The sequence below is a fragment of the Oncorhynchus tshawytscha genome, linkage group LG14 (genome assembly GCF_018296145.1).
Source record: "Oncorhynchus tshawytscha isolate Ot180627B linkage group LG14, Otsh_v2.0, whole genome shotgun sequence".
Taxonomy (NCBI): domain Eukaryota; kingdom Metazoa; phylum Chordata; class Actinopteri; order Salmoniformes; family Salmonidae; genus Oncorhynchus; species Oncorhynchus tshawytscha.
Genome location: NC_056442.1, coordinates 53,987,360 through 54,001,014, shown reverse-complemented (window position 1 = coordinate 54,001,014; position 13,655 = coordinate 53,987,360). Strand labels below are relative to the sequence as shown.

At 45.5% G+C, this 13,655-nt stretch overlaps 1 protein-coding gene across 1 annotated transcript in view; it reads left to right on the top strand.

Moving 5' to 3' along the window:
* Positions 1-8,193: 8,193 nt before the first annotated feature.
* The window catches only part of LOC112237101 (vomeronasal type-2 receptor 1), a 14,124-nt gene continuing 8,662 nt past the window's right edge, over positions 8,194-13,655 (top strand). The window contains exons 1-7 of the mRNA XM_042297678.1: positions 8,194-8,609; positions 9,156-9,447; positions 10,507-10,749; positions 11,926-12,117; positions 12,245-12,552; positions 12,650-12,770; positions 12,934-13,161. Coding sequence (XP_042153612.1) covers positions 8,368-8,609; positions 9,156-9,447; positions 10,507-10,749; positions 11,926-12,117; positions 12,245-12,552; positions 12,650-12,770; positions 12,934-13,161 — 1,626 coding nt within the window. The 5' untranslated portion in view covers positions 8,194-8,367. The remainder of the gene's footprint in view (positions 8,610-9,155; positions 9,448-10,506; positions 10,750-11,925; positions 12,118-12,244; positions 12,553-12,649; positions 12,771-12,933; positions 13,162-13,655) is intronic.

Genomic DNA, 13,655 nt, shown 5'->3' with positions numbered 1-13,655 from the left:
ATAGATATGATGACTATTCACCCTTCTTTTTGGATCCGTTTCTTCGTGCGTGACAATACATTTTTCATTTTTTTTTTTGGTGTAAGTGCCGCTTCCTGTTTGGAAACCGCCAGTTGAGGTCAAGAGTTAAGGAGTTCAGGAAGTGGATTGTGTACACGGTATGCCTCAGATTACAGCGTGAGACCAACAACTGAAGAAAGCAAAAACGACATACTTGTATGACATAACGGAGAAGGAAGAGCAGCAACTAGCCAGTGGTTTAAAAAGTCATCCATCGTTTTATGTTTGCTTTTTTTTGTTACACTCCTGATGTTTGTTTTTTTTTGTCCCAAAAGGATTTTTACTCATCCATTTACCTTTCAACTGTATACTGTACAAAGAGACAGGGGTTGCCTGCCCAAAGTCATTCAGCAGAGAAACTGTGACCAATTAGTATTTTTTTTTTTACTTTACTTTTCATTTTGCCAAATGTAGACGAGCCGTGGTGAAATTAGATCTGGGTTATTATCTCTTGTTACCGATCCACTTAAATCAAAATGGTGATGGTTAAGCTACCCGACCGCGGTCAACAGAAAATATTAGTTTATTATCACAGATGTGTGACACTGTGTGGGAAATCCCCAAAATGACGAGTTGTCGTTTTTTTTTGTGTGCCTGTTTCTTTGTGTGCCTGTTTCTTTGTGTGCCTGTTTCTTCGGGTGCCTGTTTCTTCGGGTGCCTGTTTCTTTGGGTGCTGCCTTTTCTTTGGGTGCCTGTTTCTTTGGGTGCCTGTTTCTTCGGGTGCCTGTTTCTTCGGGTGGGTGCCTGTTTCTTTGGGTGCCTGTTTCTTTGGTGCCTGTTTCTTTGGGTGCCTGTTTCTTTGGGTGCCTGTTTCTTTGGGTGCCTGTTTCTTTGGGTGCCTGTTTCTTCTTCGGGTGCCTGTTTCTTCGGGTGCCTGTTTCTTCGGGTGCCTGTTTCTTCGGGTGCCTGTTTCTTTGGGTGCCTGTTTCTTTGGGTGCCTGTTTCTTCGGGTGCCTGTTTCTTCGGGTGCCTGTTTCTTCGTTCCTCCTTTGTTTTTGTTTCATTTTTCTTCATGTTTTTCAGAGAAACAAGAGGACTGACAATGAATTCAGATGTTAGTATTGTCTAATTGATGTGTGAATGTCATCTTTGTTGTTATCACCTCCTACAGGTGTGTAGGAGCAACGTTTGCACATTTCTCTTTTTACCCATAAAGCCATGGTGCTTTCCTGACGCGAAGGGAATGTACTTCCTGTTGACGGATTTTTAAACCCCAATCACGGAGCCACCCCCCTTTTTTTTTTTATAGTGTCAAAGGTCAAATTGAAGACCGGCAGTGGCCGTCTTGAACGTTTCAACTACCAGAGGAGTCCCCAAATAGGCATTCCCAGTAACCTGGTTCTGCGAATGCTTTCAACATTCATTTAATGAGATGGTCCTCAGCTAGTCCAAGGACTCAGCGTTTTACTGGGCCTGAAACGAGTCGTCTTAAGGACCCCTGTCTGCCCCATGTCCAGCCTGTAGGTCATGTTTTACTGTGTGATAATACTGATTTTACATGCCTCTGTGTTTGACTTTGTACCCCTCACCTTAGATATTATTTAGTTATACCAGCAAAATACACAATGCAAAATGAATCTGTTCCTGAAACTGTCTTATTTGCAACTTGTTCTTAATGTCCCTCCTTCTGTGTTGTCTGTTACTTGTGGTATTTTATGATACACATGTTTACTTGGAAAACAAACAAAAAAAACGGCTTTAAAATTTATGGGTTTCATTTTATAGTTGGATTTTACTGCAATATTGAAATGATTAAGTTATGCAATTCTGTCAGATAATTTTGTTTTTAAAATGATCAATGCTCATTTTTCCTCAGTAACGTGCCTCACAACAAGCCGTCACATGCAGTTTCACGATGACATTTGTATAATGAAAAACCAAGCTTTAATAAATAAGTCCATGTTGAATCTGTATTCTCACACTCTTGGCCAACTATTGAAAGATGTCTAGATTTATTTTCACAACCAACAGATGTTTTAATGTTTGTATTTCGCAATACTTATCTAGTATTCTGTTTGTAGCAGAATACTATATATATATATATATATATATATATATATGTGTGTCCTCGAGAACAGGCGTCTCTTATTAGGTTTGAGACCGGAGCGCGACTAATTGATGTCTGGCATCGAACTTCCCGTCGCGAGGGACTGTGGAACCTTTGCACGTGCCTCTGGGTCGGGAAGGTCGTGAGAGTTCAAGTTCTACTGGCTCGTCTGTCTACATCCTTAGACTTATGAGGTAGTTAGGGAAGTAGATGTGTGCCAAGTTGTCATCAAGGCAAAGGAAGGCTACTTTGAAGAATCTCAAATAATATAAAATTTATTTTTGATTTAACACTTTTTTTTTTAGTTGGTTAATACAAGATTGTGTTATTTCATAGTTTTAATGTCTTCACTATTATTCTCCATTGCAGAAAATAGTACAAAGTAATGATAAAGAAAAGCCCTTGAATGAGTAGGTCAACTTTTGACTGGTGCTGTACATACACACAGTGTACAGTGCATTCGGAAGCTATTCAGACCCCTTCACTTGAAGGTCCCCAAGAACACAGTAGCCACCATCATTCTTAAATGGAAGAAGTTTGGAAGCACCATGAGTCTTCCTAGAGCTGGTCGCCCGGCCAAACTGAGCAATCGGGGGGAGAAGGGCCTTGGTCAGGGAGATGACCGAGAACCTGATGGTCACTTGTGACGGTGCTCCAGAGTTGGGTCTGAGTACTTTCCTGAATTCACTGTATTATTTCAAAACATGTCACTAGGTGTAAGCAAGACCATCAGCAAATAGTTAAACTGAGATATGACTTTTAGTTAATCAGGGTAATTCTTTCCACAAATAGACATATTTTCCTTTCTATGGTAGCAAGATCTTATTTTTTTCCCCCCCAAATTTTCTATGAAAATGTATTGTAGTGAGAATTTATTTTGGGATATATATACCGAGTATATCCACATCCCCGTCAGATCATTTCATTGGTAAACTACACAGCAATATAAAAGTAGTATTTAAAAAATAAAAATAAATGTTTTTGGTGTTGCATTATCCAATACAGTAAAGTACACATCATTTGATATGTTAGAACAGGTATCTAGATCCTCTATGAGGCTGTGGAGGGATTCTAATTGTGGATTTAAAAGAAAACAGGAATCATCAACGACACCTTTTGTTTTTAAGCCCTGATTTTTAACAGCTAACATTTCAATGGAAATCATAAATAGATATGCCGATAGCGGACAACCTTGTTTTACTCTTCTTGACAGTTTAAATACTTTCTGAGATGTAGTAGCCATTATTGACTATTTTACACCTGGGGTTACTATACATAACTTTAACCCATTGTTTTAATAGATTCTCCAAAATGTAAATATTACAGGCATTTATATATCAATTCCAGTCGTAGGTCATCAAAAGCCTTTTCAAAGTCGACTATGAATACCAGGCCTGGCTTCCCAGATTTTTCATAGTGTTCTATTGTTTCCAGTACTTGTCTTAAATTATGGCCAATGTATCGTCCATGTAAAAAAAAAAAAAACTGTCTGATTTAGAATGAATAATATCCGAGCAATACCTTTTTAATTCAATGCGCTATACATTTTGCTAGAAATTTGTCATCACAACACTGTGTAAGGGGGCTTTTTAAAAAAAATGTACTGGATCTTCATATATACACCTCTTGGATCCTGTTTCAGTAATACTGAAATCAGACCTGGTTGAGTATCTGATAATCATTTTTATAGGAGTGGTTAGTTGGTATGTCATCCAGCCCTGTTTGTTATACCACTGGTATCTGGAGTTTGGTAATCATTTTTATACTGGTATCATCCAGCCCTGGAGTTTGGTATCCTTCCACTGGTATGTCATCCAGCCCTGGAGTTTGGTATCCTTCCACTGGTATGGCCCTGGAGTTTGTTACTGGTATGTCATCCAGCCCTCCACTGGTTTGGTATCCACTGGTATGTCATCCAGCCCTGGAGTTTGGTATCCTTCCACTGGTATGCATCCAGCCCTGGAGTTTGGTATCCTTCCACTGGTATGCCATCCAGCCCTGGAGTTTGGTATCCTTCCACTGGTATGTCATCCAGCCCTGGAGTTTGGTATCCTTCCACTGGTATGTCCATCCAGCCCTGGAGTTTGGTATCCTTCCACTGGTATGCCAGCCCTGGAGTTTGGTATCAGCCCCAGCCCTGGAGTTTGGTATCCTTCCACTGGTATGTCATCCAGCCCTGGAGTTTGGTATCCTTCCACTGGTATGTCATCCAGCCCTGGAGTTTGGTATCCTTCCACTGGTATGTCATCCAGCCCTGGAGTTTGGTATCCTTCCACTGGTATGTCATCCAGCCCTGGAGTTTGGTATCCTTCCACTGGTATGTCATCTAGCCCTGGAGTTTGGTATCCTTCCACTGGTAGGCCATCCAGCCCTGTAGTCATGGCTCTATGTAGTACTGTGCACCTCCCATAGTCTGTTCTGGACTTGGGGACTGTGAAGAGACCTCTGGTGTCATGTCTTGTGGGGTATAAATGGATGTCTGAGTTGTGTGCTAGTAGTTTAAACAGACAGCTCGGTACATTCAGCTTGTCAACACTTCTTACAGAAACAAGTGGTGATGAAGTAAATCTCTCTCCCAATTTGAGCCATGAGAGATTAGCCTGCATATCATTGTTAGTTCCCGGTGTACTGTTAAGGGCCAGCCGTGCTGCCTTGTTCTGAGCCAATTCTAATTTACTTAAGTCCCTCTTTATGACCACACGACTGAACAGTATTCGGGTGCGAAACAACTAGGGCCTGTAGGACCTGCTTTGTTTACAGAGAACAGCGCTTTATTACGGACATATTTCTCCCCATTTTTAGCTATCGATATGTTTTGACCATGACAGTTTACAATCCAGGGTTACAGTTTAGTCACATCATTCAGTCCAATAACACGTTTCAAATCATCCATCTACCTTGTGGATCTGTTTTGGACAATTTTCACATTCAGATCAAAAATTATGAATTGATATCATCAACCCTTTTGAGTTTCTTAGTCCATGGGAGAAGTGTATACCCCCCCCCCCAGTCAATTTTCCACAAAACGTCATATTAAATTGTTTGAGTTTCCTGTAAGCAAAATATATTATATTCCTTCTCTTTGAGCCAGGTAAATAATGTATTTTCTTATTATCTGCTAAACCATTACAATTATAACTGGCTATACCCATTTCACCATTTACCATAAAGAGATACAAGTTTCAACTCTGTTTATCATAATATATGTTTGTAAACTTACCATTAAAAACAAACTACCGGAGTGTTTGAGTGTCCAAATAGCTGTACCATGATATTTGCATTGCTGCTAAGAAAACCTCCAACAATTGTTCTCTACTATTCCACCCGTTAATTTGGGTTGTCATCCCAGTGACCGGCAGACCACCCCTGTCCCGCCTGGATCCCAGGGCCCCTGAGAGACCGGGACCCATCCTTGGAAAAGAGCACACCCACAGAACAGAAGTAGATCAACCATCAAAAGCATTTCCATCGCCCTCGCCTCGATTGTATTATATCGTTATTGAAATATATTGTGTATCTTAATTTGCACAATTAACAAATACTATTTGTAATAATGTAGGCAGATCATGAGAAGGATTGTTATCTATGACCAGGAATAACATTTACAAAAATTACAGTTTTGGCAAGCAATTATTTTAGCAAACAATGATTGTGATTCATCCTGTATTGTCCCTAACATCATTACCCCATAGCAACAGATGTGGGAGATACACACACGCACACACACACGCACGCACACACACACACACGACCCCTTTCCCACCACAAACAACCACAAGCTCAGATGTTCAACAGTTGTTCCATCCCTGAGCCCAACTCAAGAGAAGACTTGATGTGTGAATGCAAATACAGTTGTAGCTGTTTGAGAAGGCATGCAACATTGACCAAGAATGGAAGATTTGCTGCTGCTCCAGCTTCAACTGTTCTGCCTGCGGCTATGGAACCCTGACCTGTTCACCGGACGTGCTTCCTGTCCCAGACCTATTATTTGACCATGCCTGTCATTTATGAACATTTGAACATCTTGGCCATGTTCTGTTATAATCTCCACCCAGCACAGCCAGAAGAGGACTGGCCACCCCCCATAGCCTGGTTCCTCTCTTGGTTTCTTCCTAGGTTTTGGCCTTTCTAGGCAGTTTTTCCTAGCCACCGTGCTTCTACACCTGCATTGCTTGCTGTTTGGGGTTTTAGGCTGGGTTTCTGTACAGCACTTTGAGATATTAGCTGATGTACGAAGGGCTATATAAATAAATTTGATTTGATTAACCAATGTCAAGTCCTAGCTGATGGTTCTCAGATACACCCCCCGACCCGGAAACACACACATGCTGTTGTGTCCATTTCCCCAAGAATCTCTGTGCAGTCAGACCTTTTATTTTGTGCCACCAGGGCCACAATAATTTGCCCCCTCTCGGCTAGGTACAAGGTCATCAAGGTTCTCATTAGCAGCTTGGAGAAATTCCTTGGGTATTATGCTCACCCATCTGGGGGTTTTGGCTTGAGGCAGGCTCAGAATCTTGAGGGAGGCTCAGAACCTTGAGGGAGGCTCAGAATCTTGAGGGAGGCTCAGAATCTTGAGGGAGGCTCAGAACCTTGAGGGAGGCTCAGAATCTTGAGGGAGGCTCAGAACCTTGAGGGAGGCTCAGAACCTTGAGGGAGGCTCAGAATCTTGAGGCAGGCTCAGAATCTTGAGGGAGGCTCAGAATCTTGAGGGAGGCTCAGAATCTTGAGGGAGGCTCAGAATCTTGAGGCAGGCTCAGAACCTTGAGGGAGGCTCAGAACCTTGAGGGAGGCTCAGAATCTTGAGGCAGGCTCAGAATCTTGAGGGAGGCTCAGAATCTTGAGGGAGGCTCAGAATCTTGAGGGAGGCTCAGAATCTTGAGGGAGGCTCAGAACCTTGAGGGAGGCTCAGAATCTTGAGGGAGGCTCAGAATCTTGAGGGAGGCTCAGAACCTTGAGGGAGGCTCAGAATCTTGAGGCAGGCTCAGAATCTTGAGGGAGCGCTGCTGCTCTAGTAGATCTTTGACCGCATTTATCTTTCTGTTTTAGCTGCCTATTGGCTACTTACAGTAGGCCCATAAAAACAGATAAGGACTTATCCTTACTGAATGCGTCGCCTCAGGTGAGTGTCTAGGGTATAGCGTTGGGGACAGTTCCATCACGATAGGGCAATAAATAAACTATATTTGTAATTTATTTTAAAATGTATAACCCATATCTGCATATCCAACTGCTTCTGTTCTGGCACAGTCCCTGCTCTTCAGAACCCAGGTTTGAGACTCTGTTTTAATGTTGCTTATTTATTTAGGACATTTTTAGGACATAAAAACATGTGCTGCCTATGTAAGTCTACTTCATTAAATATGTATTGTAATGGTGTGCGTTTTATTACAATAAATTTGGGTTTCAGTAGGCTTAAAGTGTCAACTCCAGAAGCCACCTGTTTGTGCAAACTGAACACCGCCAGCGATACTGTCCCACCGGTGTCTCTCCACCGCGGGGGTTCAGGTGTTCCTCTCCCTGATGATTGAAGGACAAGTGTCGACAAGCTCAGACTCACGGCAGCGAGAGACCCAGAGGACGCTTCGGGAATAAACGATACACTATGCCGAGGTAATTACTGAGCATTAAGGCCAATGTCCCGTGAGCGCTCATCCGCATCTCCAGTGCAGATCACCACATGGTGCTGCCAATTAAATCAGAGCCCCGTGGCGCTTTGTGTTATGTCGTTAACATGAATACAGACAGACAATCACATGCCAGACAATTCATTGGTACTTTATTTTGAATTTTCTAACTCATAATTACGCGTCCCACTTTACACAAGGTTATTTAGCCTACACTTCTACTGTCATGTGTCCTTAATTTATAATTTTGTAATTTTGATTAGAAGGCCAAAAATGCAAAACCCTATAGGCTATTATAAAGTAATGCAAGCGACACAATATATACTTTAACACTAAAGCGCATATAGCCTAGGCCTATGACCTGCTCAATTCTTAGTTATTATTTTTATTACACAAGTGAAATGTAATTATTTTCATTAATTTATTACATTCAATAATGTTCATAATCTATGAACCTCAACAGTCCTTTTGCTTATCTCATGTCTCCATGAGGAGTCTGTTTTGTCAAATGATGATATGCAACACTGCCGATAATCATCTCCTGGGATTTGGCAGAGGCACCTGTTTGTCCTGATACTGTTTCTTCAGAGCCTGACACGGTGAACAAGCTACTTTATACCACACGTTCACATCATGGATAATACTGGATTCAATTGGAAATACCGGTTACTGTGTGTGTTATGTGCTTTTCTTCACTTTCACGCGTCCATCTCGGCGGAGTCCACCTGTAAACTGAAAGCCAAGTTTAACCTGAACGGCTACAGGAACGTAGATAAGAAACAGGTGGTCGTGGGAGGGATGTTTCCCGTTCACCGCCGCATCGCCTCAGCCAATACCAACAGCTCCTCGGTGCCGCTGTCCCTGGGATGCGAGGGGTGAGTACCGGTGAATATTTAGTGTCATGGGATACAATCACGTTATATTACTCAGGAGTTTAAGGCAGTTAAACTGGATTGAGAGGTGGAGAGAGTGACGGTGTGAATGTGGGAACATTTTCGAAATTAGAGTAAGTTAGTCCTGTTGTATTTCAAATATTATGTGAATGTTATTTAGAACCAGAACATTCTGGGAATTGCTTCCCGACTGAGTCACCCCCCTCCTCCTCCCCTCAAGGTCCTGCTCCCTCATCCAATCGGTGACTCAACAACCACCATCATCCCTAAACTCTCCCTTCAGCCCCCTAGATCTGAACCGCTCCTATATTAGCCAATAAACTAAATGATGATGATCTGGGCTTGTTGTCATTCCACCAATATTGTGATCGTTTGTCGCCCTCTAGTGGCGGTGGAATTTAACTTCACTACCTTTTATAATATATTGCAGATACAGCACTATTCAAGATGGTAACTACTACTATTATTACTATTTCTAACTATTTCCCATCATCATCATCACCGTCATCATCATCACTTCTCATCCAGGTTTAACTTCCGGACGTTCCGTTGGACTCAGACGATGCTCTTCGCCATTGATGAGATCAACAAGCGGACAGACCTCCTCCCCGATACAGACCTGGGATATGTCATCTACGACTCCTGTTTCACCATCTCCAAGGCTGTGGAGGGCACCCTCACCTACCTGACGGGGCAGGAAGAGGCCGTGCCCAACTACCGCTGTGGCACAGGGGCTCCCCTGGCCGCTCTAGTGGGGGCTGGGGGGTCAGACCTGTCCATCGCCACCGCACGCATACTGGGACTCTACTATTTCCCCCAGGTATCTCTGTCTATCCACATATTAATACATGGACTCTCTCTTCACTGCAGCTCCTATATCTGTCTAGGTGGGGTGTGGCCTAATCCAGTGGACATTTTCCTCTCCCTCTCTCCTCCCTCTCTCCTCCTCTCTCCTCTTTCCCTCTCTCCTCCCTCTCTCCTCCTCTCTCCTCTTTCCCTCTCTCCTCCCTCTCTCCTCCTCTCTCCTCTTTCCCTCTCTTCTTTCCCTCTCTCCTCCCTCTCTCCTCCTCTCTCCTCTTTCCCTCTCTCCTCCCTCTCTCCTCCTCTCTCCTCTTTCCCTCTCTCCTCCCTCTCTCCTCCCTCTCTCACCCTCTCTTCTCCCTCTCTCTCTCTCCCTCCTCTCTCCTCTCCCTCTTTCCTTCCTCCCTCCCTCTCTCACCCTCTCTTCTCCCTCTCTCCTCCTCTCCCGCTTTCATTCCTCCCTCCCTCTCTCCTCTCTCGCTCTCCCACTCTCCTCTCCCTCTCTCCCTCTTCTCCCTTCCTCTCTCCTCCCTCTCCTCTCCCACTCTCCTCTCCCTCTCTCCCTCTTCTCCCTTCCTCTCTCCTCCCTCTCCTCTCCCACTCTCCTCTCCCTCTCTCCCTCTCTTCTCCCTTCTCTCTCCCCCCTCTCTCCTCTCCCCTCTCTCTCTCTCCTCTCTCTCCCTCTCTCTCCCTCTCTCTCCCTGTCCCTCCCTCTCCCCTCTCTCTCTCACCCTCTCTTCTCCCTCTCTCTCCCTCTCTCCTCCTCTCTCCCTCTCTTCTCCCTTCCTCTCTCCTCCCTCTCCCCCCCTCTCTCTCTCTCTCTCTCTCTCTCTCTCTCTCTCTCTCCCTGTCCCTCCCTCTCCCCTCTCTCCTCTCTCGCTCTCCCACTCTCCTCTCTCGCTCTCCTCTCCCTCTCTTCTCCCTTCCTCTCTTCTCCCTCTCTCACCCTCTCTCCTCCTCTCTCCTCTCCCTCTTTCCTTCCTCCCTCTCTCCTCTCTCGCTCTCCCACTCTCCTCTCTCACCCTCTCTTCTCCCTTCCTCTCTCCTCCCTCTCTCATCCTTCTCTCCTCGTCTCTAGGTGAGTTACTCGTCGTCCTGCTCTGTGTTGGACAGTAAGTTCCAGTTTCCCACCTTTCTGAGGACCATCCCTAACGACGTCTACCAGTCTGAGGCAATGGCCCGCCTGGTGCTGCACTTCGGCTGGACCTGGGTGGGAACCATCGCCGCGGACGACGACTATGGGAAGTATGGCATCAAGGCCTTCAAGGAACAGGTGGAGGAGGCTGGGGTCTGCATCTCTTTCTCTGAGACTCTGCCCAAGGTGACCGGTTACTGTTTCCATTACATCACAGCCCTCAGGGTCTCTCTCTCTGTCTCTGTTTCTGTCTCTGTTTCTGCCTCTCTTCTTCTCTCTCTTCTTCTCTCTCTTCTTCTCTCTCTTCTCTCTCTTCTTCTCTCTCTTCTTCTCTCTCTTCTTCTCTCTCTTCTTCTCTCTCTTCTCTCTCTTCTTCTCTCTCTTCTTCTCTCTCTCTTCTCTCTCTTCTTTCTCTCTCTCTCTCTTCTCTCTCTTCTTCTCTCTCTTCTTCTCTCTCTTCTTCTCTCTCTGTCTCTGTTTCTCTCTCTTCTTCTCTCTCTTCTTCTCTCTCTTCTTCTCTCTCTTCCTCTCTCTCTTCTTCTTCTTCTTCTCTTCTCTCTCTCTTCTTCTCTCTCTTCTTCTCTCTCTTCTTCTCTCTCTTCTCTCTTCTCTCTTCTTCTCTCTCTCTTCTTCTCTCTCTTCTTCTCTCTCTTCTTCTCTCTCTTCTTCTCTTCTCTTCTTCTCTTCTCTCTTCTCTCTCTTTCTTCTCTCTCTTCTTCTCTCTCTTTTCTCTCTCTTCTTCTCTCTTCTTCCTCTCTCTCTTCTTCTCTCTCTCTCTCTTCTCTCTTCTTCTCTCTTCTCTCTCTTCTTCTCTCTCTTCTTCTCTCTCTTCTTCTCTCTCTTTCTTCTCTCTCTTCTTCTCTCTCTTCTTCTCTCTCTTGTTTCTCTCTCCTCCTCTCTCTCTTCTTTCTCTCTCTTCCTCTCTCTCTTCTTCTCTCTCTGTTCTTCTCTCTCTTCTTTCTCTCTCCTCCTCTCTCTCTTCTTTCTCTCTCTTCCTCTCTCTCTTCTTCTCTCTCTTCCTCTCTCTCTTCTTCTCTCTTCCTCTCTCTCTTCTTCTCTCTCTTCCTCTCTCTCTTCCTCTCTCTCTTCTTCTCTCTTCCTCTCTCTCTTCTTCTCTCTCTTCCTCTCTCTCTTCTTCTCTCTCTTCCTCTCTCTCTTCTTCTCTCTCTTATTCTCTCTCTTTCTCTCTCTCTTCTTCTCTCTCTTTCTCTCTCTTCTTCCTCTCTCTCTTCTTCTCTCTCTTCTTCTCTCTCTCTCTTCTGTCTATTTCCCCAAATTTCTCTCCATCAATTTGCTTGTACCATAAACAAGTGAATAAAGTTTTGGAACCCCGTCCTCCCTACTGTTTCCTGTCCTGTGCAGGTGAGCTCTCCAGAGGACATCCAGCGTATTGTGGAGACTGTGGTGGAGTCGACAGCTAAAATCATTGTTGTGTTCTCCTCTGATGTGGACCTGAGCCCTCTGATCCAGGAGCTGATCCAACACAATGTCACCAACCGCACCTGGATCGCCAGCGAGGCCTGGGTCACCTCCGCACTCATCAACCAGCCTGGGGTGAGGGGGTCAACTAATGGTTAGGTTCAACCAGGGGTCACAGGGACGATAGAATTAGAGTCAGCAGAGTGACCATTTTTATTGGAAAGCGGTGTTCCCTGATATGTTGGGTGTTTTCTGTGTCCAGGTGAGTTCATTGCTGGGTGGTACCCTGGGATTCGGTCTGAAGCGTGCTGAGATCCCCGGTCTCCAGCGTCATCTGCTAAACATAGACCCCTACTCCAACCCGCTCACTGAGGAATTCTGGGAAACGGCGTTCAACTGCACGCTGGACTACGGCCGGGCACTGAGGATGGCGAAAACAGCAGTGGGGGGCAACACAAGCCTGTCCAGGGCAGTCAGAGGGGTGCCTGAGGGTCTGTGTTCGGGACAGGAGTCCCTGGGGAAACTGAATAATACCTACTCTGACGTGACCCAGCTACGCATCACATACAGGTAGATATGATGATGATGATGATGATGACGACAGTGATAGCGATGATAACGAGGATGACGGTGATGGGGGTGATGATGACGATATGATGTATTACAGTGTGTATAAGGCTGTGTACACTGTGGCCCATGCCTTGCATAACATGGAGATCTGTGAGCCTGGCCAGGGGCCCTTCAACAACAACAGCTGTGCTGACATCACCAAATTTGAGCCTTGGCAGGTCAGTCTGTCTGTCTGTCTGTCTGTCTGTCTGTCTGTCTGTCTGTCTGCCTGCCTGCCTGCCTGCCTGCCTGCCTGCCTGCCTGCCTGCCTGCATTTGTAGTTGCATCTTGGTTGTAACCGCTGTAGGTTTAATATCATCCATCTTCTCCTTTCTCCTCTAGTTGATGTACTACCTGAAGAACGTGTGGTTCCACGTCCCCCACACCAAAGAACCTTTATTCTTCCTGGACGGAGATGTGGATGGCTACTATGACATCATTAACTGGCAAGTGAAAGGTGACGGGGAGATCTCCTACGTGACGATTGGCCGATTCAACAGCACAGCAGCCCCAGATGCCATGATGACTATCAACAATGCATCCATAGTGTGGAACAATGATGAGCTGGAGGTCAGTGAGATACTGTAGTGAGAAGACAAAGACAGTGGTATGTGTGTACCCTGTCTATCTGACTGTCTCCCTCCCTCCCTAGCTGACTGTGTCCCTCCCTGTCTATCTGGCTGTCTCCCTCCCTGTCTATCTGGCTGTCTCCCTCCCTGTCTATCTGACTGTCTCCCTCCCTGTCTATCTGGCTGTCTCCCTCCCTCCCTCCCTCTCTATCTGGCTGTCTCCCTCCCTCCCTCTCTATCTGGCTGTCTCCCTCCCTCCCTCTCTATCTGGCTGTCTCCCTCCCTGTCTATCTGGCTGTCTCTCTCCTGTCTATCTAACTGTCTCTCTCCCTGTCTATCTGGCTGTCTCCCTCCCTGTCTATCTGGCTGTCTCCCTCCCTGTCTATCTGGCTGTCTCCCTCCCTCCCTGTCTATCTGGCTGTCTCCCTCCCTGTCTATCTGGCTGTCTCCCTCCCTGTCTATCTGACTGTCTCCCTCCCTCCCTATCTGTCTGTC